The following is a 25,356-nucleotide window of genomic DNA, read 5'->3' on the forward strand; positions in this document are numbered from 1 at the left end:
TACTTTTGTACTTTAGGGAAAGTATGAATACAAGACTTGTACTTTTAATCGTGTATTTTTATAGTATGATATTGTAATTGGTCACAACTGCTGTACAATGAAGTCAACTCTTAGTTGAAAATCTGAGCTCTGTGTCTTCTTGACTTCTATTCAAAGAGCTGCGCGTTCTGTCTGTGCTGTATTCTCCAGTTTTATGATATAATCCTATTTACTCTCTCGTTCTTTGTCTTCTCTCCCTCTCTCTCTCTCTCCTTCCTAAGTTGAACCCACTGAACTCCCTCCCCACCGCACCCTCTTTCCCCACTCACTTCCTGTTTAGAGGAACAATTAAAGGATTGTTCCTGTAGCTCGAGGCAGCAGGGCCCTGATCTAGAGCAGCCGCCACTTTAGCTAGAAAGAACCACAAAAAGCATCAGTTATGAGACCTCCTCGAAGGACAGTGTTTGGCTACGGACCAGCAGAAATAAAACAAAGTTTATCATAGATGGGGAAACACACATGAGGAGGAGACGATGTCCTCGGCATGCCAGACATGATCAATGACAGTAATATGCAGGGAAGATTTTAACGTACATAATAGCTGATGAAGCTGCCAGTCAGCTGTCATCTTTTTAACTATCTTCAAAAGTTTCTAGAGTCACTTTTTTCTTTTGAGTTTGGGTGTTATTATTTAAATTCTTAAACCTGTGCTATTCATGTCACAGTGTAGCTGTGTGGAGAGTTGAATAGGAACAAAAAAAACCCCTCACCAATCAACAGTTAACCAAACTGAATGAACACAGGATACGAGGAAAAGGGCACCAGGACACAAGGAGGAAGTAAACTGATAGTTTCATATACTCTAAGCAGACAGCATGACAGAAGACAGAACAGAGTAAGCACTATATATACACACTGAGGACTGATAGGGAACTGAATCCTGACACTGCTGGATGTAATTGACAAAGGCATGAGAAAAGCAGGAAGAAAAGTTAGAGTAAGACACTGCAGAAGACTAGCCTTCACAGTAAAACATGACATGACCAAATGACACATGCTAAACATGAAGACAGAGACAGAGGGAAAGGTGGACAACAAACAAATACAAGAACCATAAAATACAAACTCAAATATAGTCAATGAAAATCCCAAATTTACAAAACCCTGGGATGATGACAATCAGAGCAACACTGTTGTTGTTGTCCAAACTTAAAAAAGTAATAGTAAGAAATAAATACAGGTAATAATAGTCAGTCATTTTTTTTAGTCTGAATTGCATGTGTACAATAATTAAATAATGTTTTGAGTTTAGCTCATATTAGTTATCTATAGTTATCTTGATTGGAATCTCTTTATTCATTATATCAGAACTCAAAGCTACGTAGGTCTATATCTATTTATGTGTGTTTATTATTTACCTACTTTTACAATGTTTAAAATTTCAAATAACCTGACATTATTCACATCATTCATATTCATTTTTCACTCAGGACAAATAGAGTAAAAAAGAAGACTGATGCTTCCACCTGCCTAATTTATGGCCCTCTTGTGAGACCCAGGTGGGTTCCAATGTGGCTTGCAGCTGTGCGAAAATTGTAGGCAGGTTAAACCAACTTAAAAAGTTAAATTTACCACACCAGTATGTGGAGGGACATTTGCTGAGCCCCTGGCTGATTTGGCCCGGCTTTGAGATCTGCTGACTTCTTGATTTGTGGTAGAAAGTTGAAATAGTAAAACATTTGTTTAAATGCTGTCTTCAGTATTCAGTAGTACGTTTTTTTGCTTGTTCACTTGCCAAAGAAACCATTGAGCCAGGGACCTTTTGTTTGCATTTTATTCTCATTCTTCTCATATTTCTACTCTCAGTAAAATAGCAAGAGCAAAATGGCAAACCCACACAACCTATTGTAAATGTGAAGTCTTACTTGATGAAACATTTGAATGAGTAATCTATTATCTAATGATATCAGTACTGGTGGAGGAGGATACGCGTACATGTGGGAGGTTTGCCCAAAGGAAAATCTGATAAAAAGTCGGACATAAATGGTGAGTCTGGTGTTGGAAATTTTGACATGGAGCAGAAATTAGTAATAGGAATTTTAATTTGTTCTTACACTCAGATAAGGTCAAAAATTGGAACATTTTTACAGTTATTATTCCAGGGCCTAATAAATATTAACTTGAGCTGAAAAACAATTTGTTGTCAATGTGTCCACTTGTTAATTTCTGATGTTTTTAACTTGATTAAAACTTCCAATTACTTCAAATACAACATTTTATACATTTTCCTTCTTGTAAGATAATGCTGGCATTACCTCATGGCTTTTCCAAACCATGCTTTGAAAAAGAGCCTTGGGGAGGTAGAAAATTAAAAGATTTTGGGCATATATTTAGTTTGAATATGAGGTGACACTTTTAACACCAGACCGGATCTCCTAGCCAGGAAATTTTGAGCATCAGAGACTTTAATGACTTTTAGCGCACCATTTTTTAAAAAAGTTTCTGCATTAGTTTTTAGTAGAAAAGTCAAAAGCAGGCTCCACAGTTTGACGTGTACTGGAATATAAGGCACTAAAGCCTTCAGTCAGTCTGTATCGCTTCCAAATGTTAATTAACCTCAGATTTTCAAGACAAGTATAGATATGATTCAATCTACTGTTCTCCTCCGTGTGAGTCAGAGTGGGACAAGTCAGTTCAGTTCCATCTGACTGATATCAGGCTGCTTTGTTCATGTTTAAAACTTTCCACACAATTATTAAAAAAAAAAAACTCATATATTCATCTTTTCGTGCTGTTTAGGAACCATGTATATAAGTGACTAGGCAACTTTTCTGAAGAGTATCTAGAAAATTAGCATTTCAAAACTTAAATAAATTGCTTGTTTTTGCGACAGTTGGAGAAAAAAACATATTATTTGACCACCTTCTCTTGTTTCAATCATGTTTATCAACCTGCCAGCATGTACTCGCATCTACCAGAGGAGAGGCTGTGCCACAAAAAAATCTGTGTTTTTATTATCTCATAATTGATATTTTGGGAACATGCTTCTTTTGTGTTTTTATTAAAGCATTAAAGGCATTTGTGTTTAATTCTTGTGGGAAGGACAAACAGTGTCACCTGTGTCATCCTGTGAACTCAACACCTGTGCATCAAACAACGTTGATGGAATAAAAGTATCCTTCCTCTCTCGCAGGCAGAGCGACGGGCCTACCGAGAGGCAGAGATAAACATGATGGATGACCTCTCAGAAGCTGACTTTCAGAAAGAGGAGGAGCCCGCCAGCCCTGCCCCTCCCCCTTCACAACAACACACAGACCCTGCCTCTCCCACGGTCGCCGTGACACCCGAGCCGGTCGCCAGGGGAGAACAGGCCACGCCCAGTGAGATTGAATACCAGGTGAGAGATTCTGGCTGTCATTTTCGGTCCAACCCCATACATCCTCCGGGCTCGAGGCTCAGATTCACGCTCGCTGAACCAACTTGTATTTTTTACTTCAGACTTCACCAGATGCACTGCACTGTATTTTAGAAAAGCCCAAAAGGTGGATCTAATAATACTCTGTTGCAGACCAGACACCTCTAGTGTGTCAATCCTTTTATGCTTCTTTGAGGTCCAGATGAAGGGTGCATGCAGAGTTGGTCCATTGTAATAAAAAGCCTTGTGCTTGTTTGATGACAGTGAACACTAGCAGCCTTGTGGGCATAAAACTATAACATGCTTATTACTGAGCACTTAAAGAACCTTTACTACATTCAACCATGTACTAAAGATGCTTTCACCCAGTCACACTCATTCCTACAGCTTTTTTTCTATGACTTAAACCTCTTTTTTCCCTCCATACAACAAGCCTGGCCACACCTTCACACTCTGTGAATTTCTGACGCCTTTTTTTGGAGGGCTTTAAAATTGAGTTAAACTTCAGACAGTTGGTCTGAAAATTGCATATGATATGTGTTACAAATGTATATTTAAATGCTGTAGTGAGATTTTTTTCAATTACAGAGCGTAGTAACACTAAAGTGTCAGTAGTCACAAATGTGGTCCAAATGTTCTTCCTTTGTTTTAGAGGCAGAGATAATTAGGGGTAGAATTTTGTGGCATTGACACATGCATGTATCAACAGCTGTCTGCATCTGTTCACTGATTAGTTCACTGTGTAGTGAATAATTTACAGTGGGTAGTAAGTGATTGAGTGGTCAGTTTAAAACATCTGAGTTTGTTCTTCAATTTAAGAGCCGGAGCTCACAGAATAAATCTCATCAAAACTTTTATTTCAAACTTTAATTTTATTCTCTCACCTTTTAAACCAACATGATCGGAATTACCTAAAATGATAAAACGGTATTGAACATCTCCATTTTCATGAAAACTTGGGATACTAAATTCATTTAGGACGACCATGCACAATATGTGATGTTGATATAGTTGAAAGCTCCGGGAGTGTCGCTGTGACTCATCTCCGGTCAGGCTGGGAACATTTGTTGCTTCTCCTCCTCCCTCTCTGTCATTTTCTGTCATCAGTTTACTGGTGATGTGAAATAATAGTGTTTATTTTGAATGGCTCTGCTTCAGAGTATCCATTCTCTGAAAGCCACAATTTAAACAGTGTTAATTATATCAAAGCACATATATTTTATATTAAATGTTGTCAATCATAAGGTTCTTTCGATTGGATGAAAAGTCAAGCTGGTTTTCTCAGTTGTTGAAAACAAAGTGTGGCTTATGGATGATATCTGGTGGTGTTAACAAAGGTGTGCCACAGGGTTTTATTCTAGGACCACTTTTATTCTCATTTAACAATTAGCTTAGGAGTAAAGGTCAGAAACAGTACAATTCACCTGTACACGGTCAATGCTATTTTACATACAACAGCGCCCTCTGATGACAGGCACGCCATAACATGCATGTTAGTTTAAATGTGTACATATATATATATGTATATATATATATATATATATATATATATATATATATATATATATATATATATATATATATATATATATAGTGATAACCAACTGAATATTTCTATTTGCACACCAATTTAAAGAGTGACAACTAAATACATATGTGCACACACATTTCTGGCTTGATGTAAGACTATGGTTCAAAAAACAATGTCATGAACTGTCTTATTTTATAGAAAGAATCCCAGTCAAGAAAACCGTCCAGTGAGTATTTTAGCTGTCACTAATTTAGACACATTCTTCTGCTTCTATTTTTAAACTCTATTGATGCAGTATAATATTTTAATTTTAGGTTCCTAACTGGGCATGGCTTTAAAACACAACTTCAAGATCAATATGAGGAAGTTTAGTGACAGTGAGAAGAGAAAAGTGTGTTATTTAAGTAGTTCTTGGCAAGCTTCCTGGGAATCTTACATTTCTTTGTTTAACTGTAGATCAATTTTACACTAGGCTAGGTCCTAGGACTATTTGGTCCTTGAAGATAATATTCTGCTAATACTGCAATCTGGAAACTGGCTTTTATGTACTGTGCTCTACTGAAGTGGGACAATCTGCAGAAGCTTGAAAAATTAGATAAGCTAATTCCTTTTAATCAATTCAAATCCGTTTTGACTGACAGAGACAAGTGTGGGTTGAGCATTGTTTTCTTTGAGTTGATGTTGATGTCCTTGACCTGTTTAGTTTCAATGTACTTGATAACTGTCTCTTGTTATTTATATACTGTTGTACATCTAGTAAAAAAGGGCCAAATTTCAGCATAAAGGGTAAACTAACTAAAGCTAAGGAAAACAAAGGCAAAGGAGGAACAAATCAGCGAAGCAGGGAACATCACAAGGGGCTGGGTGAGGAGTGCAAGTGAAACAAAGGTAAATAACAGAAGTGATGCCTCAGAATCACTGTGAAAAAAGAAACACAGAGAAACAGATGAAGCGTGAATTTGCCATATAAAACAAGGACCAAAATGATAACAGTCTGTAAGACTAAGATGCTGTAAAAAGTGCACACGGAAAGTTTCTTACATTTTACACATTTTATGTTTTAATTATAGGCTCCTTTTAATTAAAATGATCCCATTTATGTTAAAACAATGAATACTGATTTTTTTTAAACATCTTGAATAATTCTAGTTACTTCTGTAGACAGTTTTAGCAAGAACTAGCTAGTCATTTTTTTAAAATAGGTTATAATCCATCAGCCAGTCTTGTTGGTCTTATATGGATCCAATGAATGCAAAATCGGGCCACACTTTATACACAGAGGCCAAGTTGTAGTCATTTTTGTGGCTATTTTATCAGTCATTGCTACACTGAAAAAAAAGACTTCAGAAGAAGCAGTGCTTCGAGTTTTCTCAGCTTGTGATTGTTTTTGCTGACTTTACTCAGAGATAAGAGTTCAACAGCTTGAAGGTTCTTGTTCACCTAATTACAATATTACTGTAAAATTGCTTCAGTGGAATGTATTTCTATATTTAAAAAAACACAGAAATTCTTGTTGAGAAATGAAATAAATTTTAGTGCCAGCAACATAAAACTTTGCCTACACAACATTCAGCTGCTCTTTTATTTCCTGCCGGAGATTGATCCACATATTTCATTTGACTGAGATTTTTACACCAGATGAAACCTACCATTTCTCAGGCCTGCGACCAGCATTAATTGCACACTTGGTTGTAACGCTGCTGAATGAGGTTAGGGTTATGATCCCTCCCAGTCGCAAACCAGGGACCGCTCAGTTGTTAGATTAATGCACTAACCCCTAGACTCTTGATTCCTTAGATAAAATCATAGCAACTTAAATATACTTGAAAGTTTAATGTATGTCCAAAATGTGGAGTTGGTACACAGCTGGTACACATGAAAGGTACCCAGTTCAAAACCAGGAAGAAACATGAACCCCACCTATTGACAAATGGGAGGCTTACACCAGGAGTTCCAAACCAAAAATGTTATTGTTAACCTCATGGCCAGAACTCTTATCTAAATGAATAAATCTGAATAAAGTCAACAACAACAGTCAAAAGTTGGGAAAACCAAAAAAATTGATTCACGTTGGCAAACAGGAAAACTGTTCCTTATTCAAGGACTTTATTCACTTTAAAAAAGTTTAGAAAATAAAAACTTTCCGAGAGTTTTGTATCGTGTCCTGGCAGATGTAAAAGACATAGTTTTTCAGTAGAATATAAAGAAAGTTTAGAACATGACAACTACCGTAAGCTCAGAACAAATGGAAGCTCAGTGACAGCTGCAGGTAATGTTTGAAGCACTAAAGGATTACAGTGATGACACACCTTCATCTGGCCCTGTGATCAATATTAAGAAGCACAGTTTTCACAGAGTGCAGGTATTCTCTTTGTTTTCACATTTGGTGAGGCGTTTTCCATCCCTGTAGGATATTTTTGCCCTTTTTTTGTAGTTAGTTAACTGAACTCTAAGACTTTGAAAAAAAAAACAGAAAACAATTTCCCTTGTGGGATCAATAAAGTATATCTTTCCATTAATATTAACACAACATCATACAGAAGCTCTTACCCAGGGGCCCAAGGAGTTAGGAAGCCCTGTTTAGTAATCTATATATGGCTGCAGCTCATGTTCTGTGAAACACTGATAAAATTGTTTGTATGTTGTAATTCTTTCCGCGCCCCCCCCCAAAAAAAAAATTATATTCTGTTTGATATTAAAAGGGTTTTAAAAAGCCTTTGATTTGATGACTCTGTTGCTAAGAAACTCATCATTCTTTTAAAACTGGAGGAAAGTTTACATTTTTAGTCCCTAATGCAAAATGCTCTCCAAAAGAACCCCTTATAGATGCCTCATAGAAAGGAAACAGGATTAAGTGCAATTTTCCTCCATTATATCTATTTTTCAGACTCTAATATTCAGTTTAGCAGCTATTTAATCAGTTAGAAATCAGTTGTTTTCTCTGTGTGTGCCAACAGGATGGTCGGGGCTTTGGCATCGGGACTCTGGTGTTTGGAAAGCTGCGAGGTTTCTCCTGGTGGCCCGGCCGGATTGTTTCCTGGTGGATGAGCGGCCGGAGTCGAGCTGCAGACGGCACTCGCTGGGTAATGTGGTTTGGTGATGGCAAATTCTCTGTGGTGAGTATCATTAGTACTACGGCTAGACAGATCTGATGATGTAGTGCTGATGCTGATGTAGTGGTGGCTAAAAATAAAATGCACTCAAGAGAAAATGTACTATAATTACAATTAAATTAAACTGTTGGTTAAATATAAGCAGGCCATGGTTTTGTTGTGTGGGACAGTGTTAGTCTTTCAGCTGCAACACAAGTAGTCCTAACCAGCGAAGAGCAATTAAATTACAAATAAAAAAATAATAATTGAAACCAGTAAGTGTGCCTACCTACAAATATTATGTAAGAGCAACAATTTTAAGGAACATATCTATATATTAACTGGATCAGCTCTTCATCCTCTCAAGGATACTTGAAGGTGCATGGGAGTTTGCCCAACCAGTCTACATGTGTTTTCTGGGCTTGGAGAAGGCATTTGACCATGTCCCTCGGGGTGTCCTGTGGGAGGTGCTCTGGCAGTATGGGGTGTCTGGCCCATTGCTACGGGCCATTCAGTCCTTATACGACCGTTGCAAGAGCTTGGTCCACATAGCCGGCAATAAGTCGGACTCGTTCCAGGTGGGTGATGGGCTCTGCCAGGGCTGCCCTTTGTCACAGGTTCTGTTCATAATTTTATGGACAGGATTTCTAGGCGCAGCCAAGTGGCGGAAGGCTTTCACTTCGGAGGTCTCAGGATCTCATCTCTGCTTTTCACAGATGATGTGGTTCTGTTGGCTTCATCGGGTGATGGCCTCCAGCTCGCCTTGGAACAGTTCGCAGCTGAGTGTGAAGCGGTGGGAATGAGAATCAACACCTCCAAATCTGAGGCCATGGTCCTCAGCCGGAAAAGGGTGGAGTGCCCACTCCGGATCAGGGACGAGTTCCTGCCCCAAGTGGAGGAGTTTAAGTATCTCGGGGTCTTGCTCGCGAGTGACGGGAGAAGTTGGGAGCGGGAGATCGACAGACGGATTGGTGTTGCGGCCGCAGTGATGCGGCCGCTGCATCGGTCCGCCGTGGTGAAGAGAGAGCTGAGTGTAAAAGCGAAGCTCTCAATTTACCGGTTGATCTACGTCCCTACCCTCACCTATGGCCACGAGCTGTGGGTAGTGACCCAAAGAACGAGATCGCAGATACAAGCGGTAGAAATGGGCTGGCCTCTACCTTAGAGATAGGGTGAGAAGTTTGGCCATTCGGGAAGGGCTTGGAGTAGAGCCGCTGCTCCTTCACATCGAAAAGAGCCAGTTGAGGTGGTTTGGGCATCTGACAAGGATGCCTCCTGGGCGCCTCCTGGCTGGGGCAGACCCAGGACACACTGGAGAGATTATATCTCTCGGCTGGCCTGGGAATGCCTTGGTGTTCCCCCAGACAAGCTGGAGGAGGTGGCTGGGGAGAGGGAGGTCTGGGCCCAAGCAGCCACCCAAGCAGAGAAGCCCAGACAAACAGCAGAAATAAAGTAATTCCTGAAGAATCCAGGGTTAAACCTGAAGTTACAGCAATGAGCCTCAAGTCCTGGTTCACCTTATCGGCCTCTGAAGGGGGGAAAAAGAGATGTGCAGCAAATGTAAACAAATAAAATTACAGATGATAACATATGGAGATATTGTCAGTCAATTAAAACTTTTGAAATATGATACTCAGCTATCTTCTGTGGTAGACTGCGTTGAAGCTACAGTTCCTTGGCTGAAATCTTTATGAATTTTTTCACAATTATTTGATAAAATTTGACATTTGGGAAAGTATAATAATTTATTTTTTTGTGAATTTTGAACATTGAGAATTTAGTAAGCTAAGACCAAGTTTTTATGTCTAAAAGTCTAAAATCTTCTCTAAAAGAACAGAGATGTCAAGGTATCTTCTTTTCTGATGATGATTTGTGGCTCTCCTCCTTCACTGTGTAGGTCTGTGTGGAGAAGTTGATGCCCCTGAGCGCTTTCTCATCTGCCTTCCACCAGCCAACCTACAACAAACAGTCCATGTACCGGAAAGCCATCTTCGAGGCTCTGCGGGTAACAAACCCACTATTTAACCTCTGCTCTGAGTGTGCAAATGGTTGATGTTGATGTTAATAGGCTTGGAAACTATAAATCTCTCAGGATGAAATCAAACACCAAAAAAGCCAAAAATATGAATGTGCTGGTCTAAGAGTCATTCCTCTCTTGTGCGCTCAGCCTGGTTGGCTATTTTGCATTTGTGGAGGTGGTGTTCTCATCTTGATCTGCCCACAATTTAAAAGTGGTAACATGTGGGTAACAGCAGTGCAATCTATAATTTTGTGTGGGGTTTGTTTTTGGTGAAAAAGTGAGAGAGAGAGAAGCTTCAGTGGCACCCACTGCGTCTCGTATGCTACAACCACATTAGTGTTTTAACTCGCCACAGGAGCCACATGAAAAACTGTTTTCCATCACTGCCATCACTTCTATTTCCAATTAATGTTACGGAAACTTTGGTATATACATAAGTTAGACTGCTTGTGTATGTTATGTTTAGGTGGCCAGCGTCCGGGCGGGGAGGCCAGTTCCTTCCTGTGATGGCAGTGATGATGCGGAGGGGGTGGATCTTCAGACCAGAGAGATGATAGAGTGGGCCATGACCGGCTTCCTGCCCGCTGGTCCACAATCATTGGACCCTCCAGAGGGTATGTCATCTTCTCTCACACAAACACCACCTCCATCATTGTTAATTGGGCACAGCAAATTACCTGTTTACAACTGTAGGAGCCACGCTATGTGCTGTGTTCTGTAAATGCACTTAGGTCCATAAGTGCTTGGATAGTGACACACTTTTATAATTTTGCCTCTCTGAAGACGTTCAGCTTTAATTCAAGGGGTTTACCAAAAGTTTTACATGAATTTAGAAATTACTCTTGCCTGAAAATCCCCAGAAGACAACTAAACATCTAACTGAATAAGAACACTCTGAAAGAGGTAGGCGTATCATTGTCAGTCTACAGTGAAGAGACACCTTGATGAATGGAGATACATGGGATTTACAACAAAACACAGACCACTGGTTACACCCAGGAACAAGAAGAATAGATTAGACTTTGTAGAAACATTAAAATACAAGTATCTCGACAAATGAAACCAAGGTTAAATTGCACCAGAATGACTGGGAAGAGAAAAGTATGGAGAAGGACAAAAACGGCTCATGAGCCGAAGCATAACATATCACCTGTCAAACATGGTAGAGGCAGTGTTACAGTATGGGTGGCCAGTTGAACAAGGTCATGTTTGTAGATCCCAGTATCTATACCAGAGACATTAAACTCTGGCTGTGAGAGGAGGCCGAAGCACAGGAGGAAACCCACACAGGTTGGTCATGAAAGGTTAAACATGAAAGGTTTCTCAGTGTGGTCAAATCTGACTGTCCCATAGGTGGATGAAGGAGTTAGTTTGTGAAATTAGTTTGACTATATTCATACATTTTTCAGCATCACAAGTTTTCCCAATAATGCTACGTACAATTGCACTGCTGTAGCTTTTACTGCAGAGCTTTATTCAGTGGTGTTAAGCACATTCGGGGTCTGCTGTCATTCAGTGAACATTACAGTTTAATCGTGAGGGTGGAGAAAAGCACAAAACCTTGCGATGTAGAGTTATTGTGAGCAAAATAATAATAATAGTATTGTAATATTAATAGTATTATTTTTAGCTCTGTGCCCATTTTGTAAGGCTGTAAAGCTGGCATCAAAATAAAGGAAATAGCAAGATATTTTATTGAAAAAAGTGGAGAAATGACAGATTTCAGGGCCATTTTTACTCATGTTTCACATCTTTGGTATAACATTTTTTATTTTGCGGTCTTGACCATGACATTCACAGCACTGCACATGTAAAGCATTTAGCTACAAGGATATCAAAGACAGCTGTAGAAGATGTTGGCTGTGATAAGCAACTGTACACTGCTGGAGCTTCCACACACGGATTTAGCCTTGGATAAGAAAACAATTAGTGAAAAAAGTGTCTGGATCCATGTATGCCTCTGACTATAGTCCAAAGCTGAGTTTGTGTTCAGCCACAGTGTAAAATAAAAATCAGCAGTTTTCCAGAGGGTCACACACTGGATAACTGAATCAAAATAAGGTTAAAAGTTCTAAAGAAAGTCCACTTTAATTCTATATAAACATTTAAATTAGCATTCATCTTGCACCACAGTTGTGTGATACACACCGCTGCATTGATTAGTAATACAACACACTGGAGTTCAATAGCAGTAAAGACCTAGTGCAGTGATTAACCTTGAGATTGCTCAGCATAATGCCGCACAGTCGTTTTTTTTTTTTTTTCTTTTGTAGGATGCTACAGGCAACCATTTTTTTCCATCTGTGTGATAGAGAAACTATCTAACCAAAAATGTGGTTTATTTACATGCTACTCTGCTAATATGCAGCTGCTGATAACTTGAGGTTCACTGTAATAAAAGTGTCTGAAATTGGAATCTTTGCAGTTTTAATTTACCTGCCTGGCTGATTCTGTCTCTTTAGTTTATGTGTGTGATAAAGATATCATTATCATCAGTTTACTCTAATTATGACATATTTCATTCAGTCCCTTCTGTCTGTTTAACAACCAAAGTGAAAGTCATCTTTTATATGTTATATGGATCTCTCCAGCTCTCTTCCACTTGTTACATTTCAGTCGCTGCACCACTGGCAGAAAAACAAGACAAATGAGCTCATTATTAATGTATTAATTATTCTGTTAAGGAGGGTTTTTTCCAACTCTTATGGGGTTTCCTATCCATGTAAGGCATATTGGTTCGGCAGGGTGTCTGTCTTATCTGATTCCACAGATGTTTATATCTTTTTCTTCTGTTTTTTTTTCTTTGTGGGGGCCATTTGGGTAACCAAATGTGTTTTTGCTTTAGTAAATGAAGTCTTACTTAAAGAATCAGGTGAAACTGTTAAACTTCTGTTTTTGTTTTACAACCTTTGTGATTTTCCTTTGGGAAAAGTTACAAATTATTTGTATGTAGAAAAGACCCTTATCCTAAAAAGAATATTTACTGCAACAACTGATAGATCAGAATTGTCTTTTGATTTTTTTTTAATATCTAAACCATAGAAATTGTCATTACTGACAGGAAAAGTGGGGCTGAAAGCAAAAACATTTATCAGTTATCAGTACGCTGATAAGTACGCTCCATAAAGCTGTCTGGATCTCTCTCAGTACAAACATTGCCTAGCTTTAGTTCATTTAATGTGTCCATGTGTTAACTTCATGCCCCTATCCCTACAGAGGAACAAAATCCATATAAGGAAGTGTACCCAGAGATGTGGGGCGAGCCTGAGGCTGCGTACACACCTCCACCTGCAAAGAAACCACGCAAAAACTCACAAGAAAAAGCAAAGATCAGAGAGGTGATCGACGAAGGGACCAGAGGTAAAAATACAAAAAAAAAAAAAAAAAAAATAGAAATTGAAATAAATAAAAAAACGTTCTTTTCATTTTGTCCATTTAGCATGTAAAACGAAAACACTGATTGTCGTTTAATATTCTGGTTTCTTTTAAACCCACACTAGGCTGATAATATCATACCTTCTATTAAACGTGTATTGTTGTTATCGTTTATATGTATTTGAACTAACTTGTGTTTTGTTTTCCAGAGAGACTTATATTTGAGATCAAAAAGAAGACCAGGAATATAGAAGGTAAAAGCATCTCCAGTTGTTTAACCGTCATTCATATTTAAACCAAAGAAGGGATACTTTATTTTCTTTCTAGTATTTATTTTGTGTTAGCCTTGGTTAACCTTGGATCCAGAAGATTCAAAGTTGAGTAATAACATGACACAAAATATTAATAAAGGATTAACAAAGATTGACACAATCCTTTAAAAATGCTTTATCTCCTTAAACCGGCATTTGGTTCGTAGTTGTCTCTCAAATTCATCTAATAAAGAAGAATAAAGGTCTATTATTAAGCTTTCGCTTGTTAAGCATAAGCAGTAAAATAAATCAGTTTTACTAGATCTGTATAACCTGCCTTCAATTGGACCAGCCAACGACTGCATATCACTCCTACTTTTTCTGCTCTTTCCTGTAAAATTTAGAGTTCATTTTATTTATTAATTTTAATCACACAAACCCTATACGGCCCCAGATTGTCTTAGCATAGCAGATGTGCTGAGACCTTATTCCAGCAGTCTGCCTCGTTATCTGATTCAGGCCTTTTAACTGTCCCTACATTTTAGACAAATAGCTGATGTGTTTACTGTCTACAAAATGTCAAAGTACATATAAACAGACACTTAAACAAACTAACAAATGCTGTAGATTTAGTTTGTCTGTATTTTCTCTCTGTTTTTGTTCAGATATCTGCATCTCCTGTGGAAGCCTCAATGTCTCCCTGGAGCATCCTCTGTTTGTAGGAGCAATGTGCCAGGGCTGCAAGGTGAGAATCCCTCTTTTTATTATTTATTATTTATTATTTTCTTAATTGCTTATCCAGCCTAAGGTCACAGAGGGGCTGTAGTCTATCCAAACTGTACAGGCGCCGTGCACTCAGATAGACAGACAATCGTTCGCACCCACATGTACAGCCAATTTAGAATCACCAATTAACCTAACAAGCATGTCTTTGGACTGTGAGAGGAGGCCGAAGCACAGGAGGAAACCCACACAGGTTGGTCATGAAAGGTTAAACATGAAAGGTTTCTCAGTGTGGTCAAATCTGACTGTCCCATAGGTGGATGAAGGAGTTAGTTTGTGAAATTAGTTTGACTATATTCATACATTTTTCAGCATCACAAGTTTTCCCAATAATGCTACGTACAATTGCACTGCTGTAGCTTTTACTGCAGAGCTTTATTCAGTGGTGTTAAGCTACAGCTTTAAAGGTCTCATATATAAAACATAATGCTTTAACTCTATATAACACTTAAAAAACAAACAAACTGTGAATATTTGGCACTTCCAGGTGATTTTAAACTGAACCTACTACTGAGTTCAGGTAATCAGGTAGCATGTGATTGGTCAAAAGAACTCACACGATGTGAGTATAAACAGACCCCAGACAGCCCCAGAATACCCCAAATCTCAGCTGTTATGCTCAGATTCTGCATGTTCAACATGAAGGTTTTTGTGTGTACAGCTCTCCAAGGCTGCAACTAATCACTCTTATTATTATTATTAACTGAGTATTTTTGCCTGTTAACATGCAAAAGTGAATGGAAAAAACAATCCAGACCACAAAGATATTAAGAACAATACTAAATAATACAAAGAGTCTCAAATTGTCACATTTGGGAAGCTGGAACCAGAAAATGTTTTTTCCATGATAAATTTCTTCCAGCAACAAATATCTCACCCAGTATGTATGGAAGCTGCATTTCCCCAGGGGAAAAATCCAAGCAGCTAGCTGTTTTGGAAGCAGTGACAATATTATTGGAACATCGGTTACATATTGGTAATCTGTTGTAGTTCACAGACATGTAAAAATAAACTCAATGGACAGAAGGAGAAACAAAAAAAAAACCTTGTGTTTTGCTCCTCGGCAGAACTCGTTCCTGGAGTGCGCCTACCAGTATGACGATGATGGCTACCAGTCCTACTGCACCATCTGCTGTGGAGGCAGGGAAGTGCTCATGTGTGGCAACAACAACTGCTGTAGGTCAGTATCAGGGGTTTGCAAACAGCAGCTTCTTTCAGCACATTCAGGTCCTGCTAAGGTTTTCAATTTCACATGTACAGAAACAGTTTACACCTAAATGTCCAAACATGATAAATTACAGTACACAGTTGATTTTGACATTTCGGCTCTAATCCTTTCACTGCAAACAGAGCAGAGATCAGACATGAAGATAATGAGCTTCAGTCCAAAGCGTTTTTTTCAAAGAACTCTCTGCAGTCCTGTAAAAAGCCAGGTACACCTCAACACCTTCAGTAGTTTGTAGGTTCACCTTAAGCAGCAACAACTTGAAGTATTTGTTTTCTGTATGACTTAATGAGATCCTCATATCCTAGTAAAGGAATTTTGGTTCACTGTTCCTTACAATGTTATTCACGTTCACTGAAGTTTCAGCCATTCTGTTGTTGAGCTGCTGCTGAGCTTGGGATCATTGTCCTGTTGAATTGTCCAGTTTTAGCCGAGCTTTAGCTGTCACACAGATGGCATCACATCAGACTCTAGAATACTTTTGTATACCGAGTATACAGTGGCTTGCAAAAGTATTCGGCCCCCTTGAACTGTGGCAAGATCTGAAAACTGCTGTTCACAAACGCTGTCCATCTAATCTGACTGAGCTGGGGCTGTTTTGTAAAGAAGAATGGGCAAGGATTTCAGTCTCTGGATGTGCAAAGCTGGTAGAGACATACCCTAAAAGACTGGCAGCTGTAATTGCAGCAGGTTTGGGGTGTTTATGCTGATATGCTAAGTTGAGTGTTGTGCATTATGGCCAGTTATCTCCACTTTGGTCTTGAAAGTCCAAAGGACTTTGTTCCAGAAGTCTGTTGTTTCTTCAGATTTAATTTGTAAACCTAAGCCATGCTGCCATGTTCTTTTTAGAGAAAAGAGGCTTTCTCCCAGCAACCCTTACAAACAGGTCATACTTTTTCAGTCTTCTTCTAATTGTACTGTCAGTAGAGTTCGAGACGAAGCCTACGAGTCTTTTTTATTTTTGGAATTTCTCTGAGACTTGCACTGTTCAAAGGCTGAACTTTATTTGTTACAAGACAGAATTTTGCAGAAATTTTGAAGAATTTGATAAGTGCCGAATTGTCTTTAATCATCATGTTCATGTAAGAAAGTGAGTTTAATATTTTCCTATAATATTATGGAATAAATGTCTTTTTTCTATAGTGGATGATAGTCGCTAAAATTAGTCACAAGCTCACGTTTTTCAATACGTTTAGCTTGTTTGAGTCCAGTCTACAGGTGACAGGGAACGGAGAGAAATTATTACTTGACAGTGAGTGGGTAAATAGACATGAGACATCATGAATTGCTGTGTGTGCGTTTAGGTGTTTTTGTGTGGAGTGCGTGGATCTCCTGGTCGGGGCCGGCTCGGCAGCGGCAGCCATCAAAGAAGACCCCTGGAACTGCTACATGTGTGGACCCCGCAACACCTATGGCCTACTGCGACGGCGGGATGACTGGCCCTGCAGACTACAGCATTTCTTTGCCAACAACCACGAGCAGGAATTTGTAAGTTTGAATGCGCTCTTCCTACAAAACAATTTCCCTTACTCGTTGGGCTTTAATTGCCTTGTTGGTTGTTAAGAGTGTCAGAGGTAATAAATTAGTAATCTTTTATTATCACATCTTGTAATTGATTTATGTGGATTGTTAAAGAGCAAAAACGTTTGTCCAGGTCTGTTTTTAACACTGTTTTCATAATGTAGGAGAGTCCTTCTAGAAAAAAGTGGCGCCATATTTGATGAATGAAGAGAGATCCATATAGATATCATACATGCATACAGACAGTCAAACACATGGGTCTTTCACTCCTGCATACACACTCCTATACAGACATATCAGAAGAACAAAAGGCCAAAAATAATGGGTGAAAGATTAAGCAAAAGCTAACCTAGAGAACTTAGCGTTTAGTGATTGTTTAAAACAAACCAGTGATTTAGCTGACCTGATAGGCCGAGGAAGGCTGTTCTAACATTTGGGAGCTACAACCTCAAAAGCATGATTGCCTCTTTTTTTAAAATAAAAGTGTGGAACAGTTAGGAGATGCTTGTGCTTCTTGTAGCTCGCTGCAGATTCTCAAATCTGCTTTGGATCACAGACCTGTTGTAGAAGCCAGATTTATTTCTGTTTCACTTTGCTGACCGGCTGCCAGACATCTGTTTCGAGAATTCCTGACACTTGGTGCTACACAGCTTCAAATCCAAAAATTTCTTCTTCTTTGACAAACACTTGACGAGGTGTCTTTTTATCTTATGCTGCTGCTTTGATGGTTTCAGCCAAATGGCTTTGCATTTTCCTCCAAATCAGCTCTGTCCTGTCCAGATGCTGCTCTTCATATGATGTCATATCATATCACATGATATGCCATTCATATGCGATGCCTATAGTTTCTTCCAGATCTCGAGTGTCAAAGTTCCCTTTAACTGCCATCTGTCAAAGGGTGGAAACACCAGGCAGGAAGCACTTTGATATCTTGCTTTTGTTCTGCAAATTCACCAGAGAATTCTGCATATGACTGTAGATATACCTTCTTATGTGCTGTGATTACAATTTGCAAGTTTAATAATTAGCCACGTCACGACCGAGGATCAACAGGTAGGAAAGAATTACCACACATAACTAATGCAGCGAGTTCATCAGTTATAAGCCACGAGCAAGTAAAACAATAAATAAAGCAACCAAAGTTCCAGCGAACCGAATGACCCGGTGGAAGAGAGAGACTGCGAGCTCGAGCCCACATTTATAGACGAGCAATAAATCTGTTCCCATATCCAAACAACAACACGAAGAGGGCGTCTGTGATTCCCGCCAGTTAACAGATGTTTAAACATTTACAGGTGTCTCACCTCATTACCATCCGTCCATTCATTTTCTGCCACTTCTTCAGATCATTACCAGGTAAAGCACATTACAGGGAGTGCAGAATTATTAGGCAAGTTGTATTTTTGAGAAATAATAATAATAATGGATTGGATTTATATAGCGCTTTTCAAGGCACCCAAAGCGCTTTACAATGCCACTATTCATTCACTCTCGCATTCACACACTGGTGGAGGCAAGCTACGGTTGTAGCCACAGCTGCCCTGGGGCAGACTGACAGAAGCGAGGCTGCCATATCGCGCCATCGGCCCCTCTGGCCAACACCAGTAGGCGGTAGGGTAAAGTGTCTTGCCCAAAGACACAACGACCAGGACAGAGAGCCCGGGGATCGAACCGGCGACCTTCCAGTTACAGATACGCTTCCCAACCCCCTGAACCACGGTCGCCCCAAATGTTATCATTGAACAACAACCATGTTCTCAATGAACCCAAAAAACTCATTAATATCAAAGCTGAATGTTTTTGGAAGTAGTTTTTAGTTTGTTTTTAGTTTTAGCTATTTTAGGGGGATATCTGTGTGTGCAGGTGACTATTACTGTGCATAATTATTAGGCAACTTAACAAAAAACAAATATATACCCATTTCAATTATTTATTTTTGCCAGTGAAACCAATATAACATCTCCACATTCACAAATATACATTTCTGACATTCAAAAACAAAACAAAAACAAATCAGCGACCAATATAGCCACCTTTCTTTGCAAGGACACTCAAAAGCCTGCCATCCATGGATTCTGTCAGTGTTTTGATCTGTTCACCATCAACATTGCGTGCAGCAGCAACCACAGCCTCCCAGACACTGTTCAGAGAGGTGTACTGTTTTCCCTCCTTGTAAATCTCACATTTGATGATGGACCACAGGTTCTCAATGGGGTTCAGATCAGGTGAACAAGGAGGCCATGTCATTAGTTTTTCTTCTTTTATACCCTTTCTTGCCAGCCACGCTGTGGAGTACTTGGACGCGTGTGATGGAGCATTGTCCTGCATGAAAATCACGTTTTTCTTGAAGGATGCAGACTTCTTCCTGTACCACTGCTTGAAGAAGGTGTCTTCCAGAAACTGGCAGTAGGACTGGGAGTTGAGCTTGACTCCATCCTCAACCCGAAAAGGCCCCACAAGCTCATCTTTGATGATACCAGCCCAAACCAGTACTCCACCTTGCTGGCGTCTGAGTCGGACTGGAGCTCTCTGCCCTTTACCAATCCAGCCATGGGCCCATCCATCTGGCCCATCAAGACTCACTCTCATTTCATCAGTCCATAAAACCTTAGAAAAACCAGTCTTGAGATATTTCTTGGCCCAGTCTTGACGTTTCAGCTTGTGTGTCTTGTTCAGTGGTGGTCGTCTTTCAGCCTTTCTTACCTTGGCCATGTCTCTGAGTATTGCACACCTTGTGCTTTTGGGCACTCCAGTGATGCTGCAGCTCTGAAATATGGCCAAACTGGTGGCAAGTGGCATCTTGGCAGCTGCACGCTTGACTTTTCTCAGTTCATGGGCAGTTATTTTGCGCCTTGGTTTTTCCACACGCTTCTTGCGACCCTGTTGACTATTTTGAATGAAACGCTTGATTGTTCGATGATCACGCTTCAGAAGCTTTGCAATTTTGAGACTGCTGCATCCCTCTGCAAGATATCTCACTATTTTTGACTTTTCTGAGCCCGTCAAGTCCTTCTTTTGACCCATTTTGCCAAAGGAAAGGAAGTTGCCTAATAATTATGCACACCTGATATAGGGTGTTGATGTCATTAGACCACACCCCTTCTCATTACAGAGATGCACATCACCTAATATGCTTAATTGGTAGTAGGCTTTCGAGCCTATACAGCTTGGAGTAAGACAACATGCATGAAGAGGATGATGTGGACAAAATAGTCATTTGCCTAATAATTCTGCATTCCCTGTAAAGCCTCCTCCAGGCTAAGGGGTAGAGGGTGTGCCTCAGAATTCCTGTCAGGATTCATTAACCTGCAGTTCAACAGCAATTTATGGATCAACGCTAGACATCATAACCACAATACTAATGAAAAACTAATTAAGGCTGCATAAATACGGAGTCTGAAGTGAGTCTGGAGAATAATACTCGTTTTCAAATGTTTGTAGCTGAAGTTTCATTCTTTCAGTCCCTACCATAGCCCATTTTTAAAAATGCAGTTTGAGAATAGCTGTTATGAAGCATGGGGGGGCTATGACACCGAAGTGTCACTGTGTAAGTGGTAACATCAAATTCAGACGGCTCATTAAGCTGCTTTTATATTGTATTAATAAACATACTGCTCTTCGGTACTGTATTTCTTCTTACAGCAGCCTGTGAATATCAGACACCTTCTTTAAGCTCACATTGCATGCTGTAAGTCAATGGATTGTGCTAAATTTAATGTATCTGCCACTTTACATCTTATCTCCTGTCATAACCTTTATGGAACTTTGAAGTGTGAATCATTACAGTTAGCTGGAAACATAATTATCTGGAGATCAGTGTGGGTTACGCTCCAGGGCTCGTCAGCTCTCAATTATCCACGAAGGTTAATGCACATCAAAACAGATCATGTTCACCTTTAATTATTGATATTCTTCTTCTTCTTCTTCTTCTTGACTTTTTTCTTTAGTAAAGAGCAGATCATTATCAGGAACAAAGTGATAAAGAGAAGCTCTCTGCCTTTGCGTACTGTAGAGTTTGATATCTCATTTGATCTCCTCTTCCTCTTAACTCTCTCTCAGGAGCCGGCCAAGTTGTATCCTCCAGTTGCAGCAGAGAAGAGGCAACCAATCAGAGTCCTCTCTTTATTCGATGGCATTGCCACAGGTGTGTAAGTGCTGAGCGGCAATTAACCACTATTCTCATCATCAATAAATTATTGATTAACAGGTTAATATGATCCTTTATCCTTACGACTAGTGCCATCATAATCGGGGTGTGTCTCTTCTTCATTGAAGAGCTTGCCATTGAAAATGAAATAAAAAATAATACAGAAACACATTAGACAAAAATAAAGCAAGTGAATTTAATGGTAAATGAGAAAAGTGGTTAAGTGGAAGTATAAAACAGAAATGTGAAGACAAAGTAAGATTTACTTCATCCATCCCAAAGTTGTCAAAGCAGTTAAAAATGAACACGACAAACATGAACAGCTGGTATTGGCTCAGCCTGGCGTTCTGACTGTGCGGGTTTAAGTATTTGTTATAAATGCTGTATGTTATAAATGTTGTTTCACCACATTCTGTTAGAAGCTTTGGGTATTTTGGAAGGATTTTTATCTATTTTAAAAAAGAAACATTTATAATAAGATTCAAGATTGTTTATTTTTCACGTGCATAGTTATACAAGTACAAGACGCAGTGAAACGTGACCATATACGCTCCTCGACTGTGCAAAGAGAGAGAGAGAACATTATATACAGTGAGTGAATATATACAAAGAGGACATTATGTGCATGCAGTAAGTGAGTGAGTTATATACATTATATAAATAAATAAAACAAATAAATCTGAGAACGTACATTTTGTGAGTGGGGTGTTAAAGTGTCTTGTGCCGTAGTGAAGCCAGAAAGATCAGGCATGATATGCGAATGTGGTAACAATGACTCCTGTGTCACTCGCTTCTCTTGAGCCTCTCTGTTTTTGCTCGGATGGCGCGGAGCCTTCTGCCTGATTGCAGAAGTTGGAACAGTTTGTTGCTGGGATGGGACGGGTCCTTCAATATCTGAGCTGCTCTGGACCAGCATCTCCTGTTGTAAATGTCCTGTAGGGAGGCGAGAGCAGCCCTGCAGCAGCGTTCTGCTGTACGGATCACTCTCTGAAGACCTTTTTGGTCCTTAACAAAGCTCTTCCCATACCAGGATGCAATGTTCTGTGTGAGGATGCTCTCCACAGCGCCTTTATGGAAAGTCCTGAGTTGAAAGTCCTCAGTTGTTAGGCAGTAGTTATGCATTAGGTAACAAAGCAATAAATAAGTAAACAACTAAAAAGGTGCATAGTCTGCGCGGAGCAGTCAGGAAGGCGTCTGGACGTGGCCGCGCCATCTTAAAACCTAAGCACCCTTAAAGAGTTTTTCGCATGATGTTTGTGGTGTGTGTCTGTCAGGTCTTCTGGTACTGAAAGATTTGGGCATCCAGGTCGAAAAGTATGTTGCATCAGAAGTGTGTGAAGACTCCATCACTGTCGGCATGGTTCGACACGAGGGACGCATCATGTACGTGGGAGACGTACGCACCGTAACTCGCAAACATGTAAGAGAAATCATTATCGCTCCTCAAAACCACAACGTAACCAGAAAAATTTCCTCACATTATGTTAAAGGCAGTAAACTTTAACGTGCTGTGTTTCCACCGGCAGATCGATAAATGGGGACCATTTGACCTGGTGATAGGAGGAAGCCCCTGCAACGACCTTTCCATAGTCAACCCTGCAAGGAAAGGACTTTATGGTAGGAAGCACTCGTATAATCATTTACTTGTTGCTCGTTGTGCTAAATGAAATAAGGAGGCTGAACTTTCCCCGTCTTCCTTCAGAGGGGACCGGCCGGTTGTTTTTTGAGTTTTACCGTCTGCTGCATGAGGCGCGGCCAAAACCCGGCGACGAGAGGCCGTTCTTCTGGCTGTTTGAGAACGTGGTCGCTATGGGAGTCAGCGACAAACGGGACATCTCCCGCTTTCTAGAGGTACGGCAAACAAACCCACAGCAGTTACTCTGTAAGTGAAATTTAAAAAAAGCCCCCCAACTACATCCCCACAGGACATTCTCAGTTGTGGTACAGAAGGTTGTTAGGATCCATTTATCCATCCATCCATTAGTTAGGACAAAAGTAAGTCTTCAGGGCCGTGGTGCAGTATGACATAACATTCATATTCCTCTTCAGTGTAACCCAGTGATGATCGACGCCAAGGAGGTTTCTGCTGCCCACCGCGCTCGCTATTTCTGGGGAAACCTGCCCGGCATGTCCAGGTGATACAAACACACAGACACCACAGGTTTGTTCACTTTATTTCAGTAAGGAGAGATCATTTGGAAGAACTGAACATGATTTATTGAGATACAGAATTCAATACAGTTGTCTGGCGATTAGTCTCCGATGACCCATCGTAGCAGAACAAAATCTCAGTAGTAGCAGGAATTAGAGGACAGGACCCCCCAGAGTCTAGACACTGGTGGTGGTGAAGATGGAGGCTTGCATGGAGCTCTGAGTCACCAGGATGAGGCGGAGATGGGGAGGAGGTGGGTTGCACTAATGTGCATCTGAGAGGCAAAAAGGCAGAAGTGCAGTGTGAAGGGTGATTGACTTGGAGAAGGTGTACAAGAAGATGATTGGATTAGAGCAATGATGTCAGTATTGAGTTTGAAAGCATAAGAAAACGAAAGCAATTAAAGAACAGACAGCAGCCGGACATGTGGGAAAGCCAGCTGCAGGGTGATTACAAGTTTTCCTTACTGAATTGAAAATGCAACTCTGCTTTAGGTTGTGCTTTTCTAAATACTGCAGGCCACTGACACCGATGGCAAACGACAAGCTGGACCTACAGGAGTGCCTGGAGCATGGCCGCACAGCCAAGGTATCCACTTGTGTGTATGTGTGTGTGTTTGTGTGAGAGAGTGTGTATTTGTGTGTCTGAATCACAGAAAGCTGCTGTTGAAAATGAGAGTAGGCTGTAGGATTAAAAGGGATGCGTGTGTTGGTTTGTTTGTTTGTGTCTGTCTGTGTGTGTTTGGTTCTGGATGCTAATTCCAGTTTGAGAAGTTGCGTACGATAACGACACGCTCCAACTCTGTGAAGCAGGGGAAAGACGAGCATTTCCCCGTCTACATGGACAACAAGGAGGACATACTGTGGTGCACCGAGATGGAAAGGTACAAGAGCCGCGTGTTTGTGTGTGTATGTGTGTGTGTGTAGTTTTTTTATTACCTCTTAACATCCAGCAGGTGACTGCAGACCTCTAAGGGTAACGGTTAGATTTCATTTTGACCATATGGGTCTTCTGCATTTACATTTGGGCTTACCTTAAAAAATGAAAAATCCATATATACATACCTGTACAGGTGGATGTTAAGAGATTAATTGTTTTAAGCATGTTCTTGCATGAAAGTGAACTTGTTTGAATTATTAAAAGAAGCTATATCCTGTCAAATGGTCACATGGTGACATAGTAGGGTTGAGATTGTAAGTCAAGCATGTTAGACCTGAGATCATGTACGTGTCTCACCTCACCCTCAAACGGTCGCATCAAATTTTCCTTCCCACTGTTGCCAAGTGCTTGCTTATAGGAAGTCATTTGATTAGTGGGGTTTTCTTTCTCTTATTGTAACATCTTTGTCTTACAATACAAAGCTCAATATGAGATTAATTGGGCTAAAAACGTCTTATGATGTAGTTGTGAAATGAAATTGTGTCTCTGCTTTACTATTTGGTAATGAGGGACTAATATTTGAGAATTTCAATATATGTAAATTGTAAAATGAGAAGTGGGGTTCATATAAAAAGAGGGGTCATTACTAAATGAGACACAGGTGGAAGCAGTCAAATTCAAGGTAAATGAATTTGACCGCGTTTCAATGGAGGGAAAGAAACAAAAGCAGGAAGTAAAACATTAAAACAAAAAATAATCAAAGCAAATGAAAAGCAGACATTTAAGACACATAAACACTCACATACACACACTGTAAAGGACTACTTCCTGAGATCCCTTTTAGACCACTGGCTGACCTTAGTCAAGACCACAACCATCATCCCTCTTCCCAAGAAAAGCCAAACCACCTGCCAAAATGACTATAGACCAGTTGCAATCCAATCATCACAAAGTGCTTCAAGTGAGTGGTGCTGGCCTACATTCAG

General features: G+C 40.0%; 1 protein-coding gene across 10 annotated transcripts in view; it reads left to right on the forward strand.

Moving 5' to 3' along the window:
* The window catches only part of LOC146372018 (DNA (cytosine-5)-methyltransferase 3A-like), a 108,077-nt gene that overhangs the window by 74,878 nt on the left and 7,843 nt on the right, over positions 1–25,356 (forward strand). For 3 of the 10 annotated variants that reach the window (XM_084953390.1, XM_084953398.1, XM_084953392.1), the window contains 16 exons: positions 3,173–3,376; positions 7,883–8,041; positions 9,915–10,022; positions 10,504–10,651; positions 13,254–13,397; positions 13,622–13,666; positions 14,329–14,408; positions 15,514–15,626; positions 16,976–17,159; positions 21,252–21,336; positions 22,614–22,759; positions 22,866–22,956; positions 23,042–23,190; positions 23,389–23,473; positions 24,006–24,079; positions 24,256–24,374. In XM_084953390.1, the coding sequence (XP_084809516.1) occupies positions 3,173–3,376; positions 7,883–8,041; positions 9,915–10,022; positions 10,504–10,651; positions 13,254–13,397; positions 13,622–13,666; positions 14,329–14,408; positions 15,514–15,626; positions 16,976–17,159; positions 21,252–21,336; positions 22,614–22,759; positions 22,866–22,956; positions 23,042–23,190; positions 23,389–23,473; positions 24,006–24,079; positions 24,256–24,374 (1,934 nt within the window). Of the gene's footprint in view, positions 1–3,172; positions 3,377–7,882; positions 8,042–9,914; positions 10,023–10,503; positions 10,652–13,253; positions 13,398–13,621; positions 13,667–14,328; positions 14,409–15,513; positions 15,627–16,975; positions 17,160–21,251; positions 21,337–22,613; positions 22,760–22,865; positions 22,957–23,041; positions 23,191–23,388; positions 23,475–24,005; positions 24,080–24,255; positions 24,375–25,356 lie in introns of all 10 variants that reach the window. The other 7 variants (XM_084953393.1, XM_084953399.1, XM_084953397.1 and 4 more) reach the window with 5 other exon arrangements.

The sequence above is a fragment of the Perissodus microlepis genome, chromosome 15, assembly GCF_051167445.1.
Source record: "Perissodus microlepis isolate ML-2025 ecotype Zambia chromosome 15, ASM5116744v1, whole genome shotgun sequence".
NCBI lineage: Eukaryota > Metazoa > Chordata > Actinopteri > Cichliformes > Cichlidae > Perissodus > Perissodus microlepis.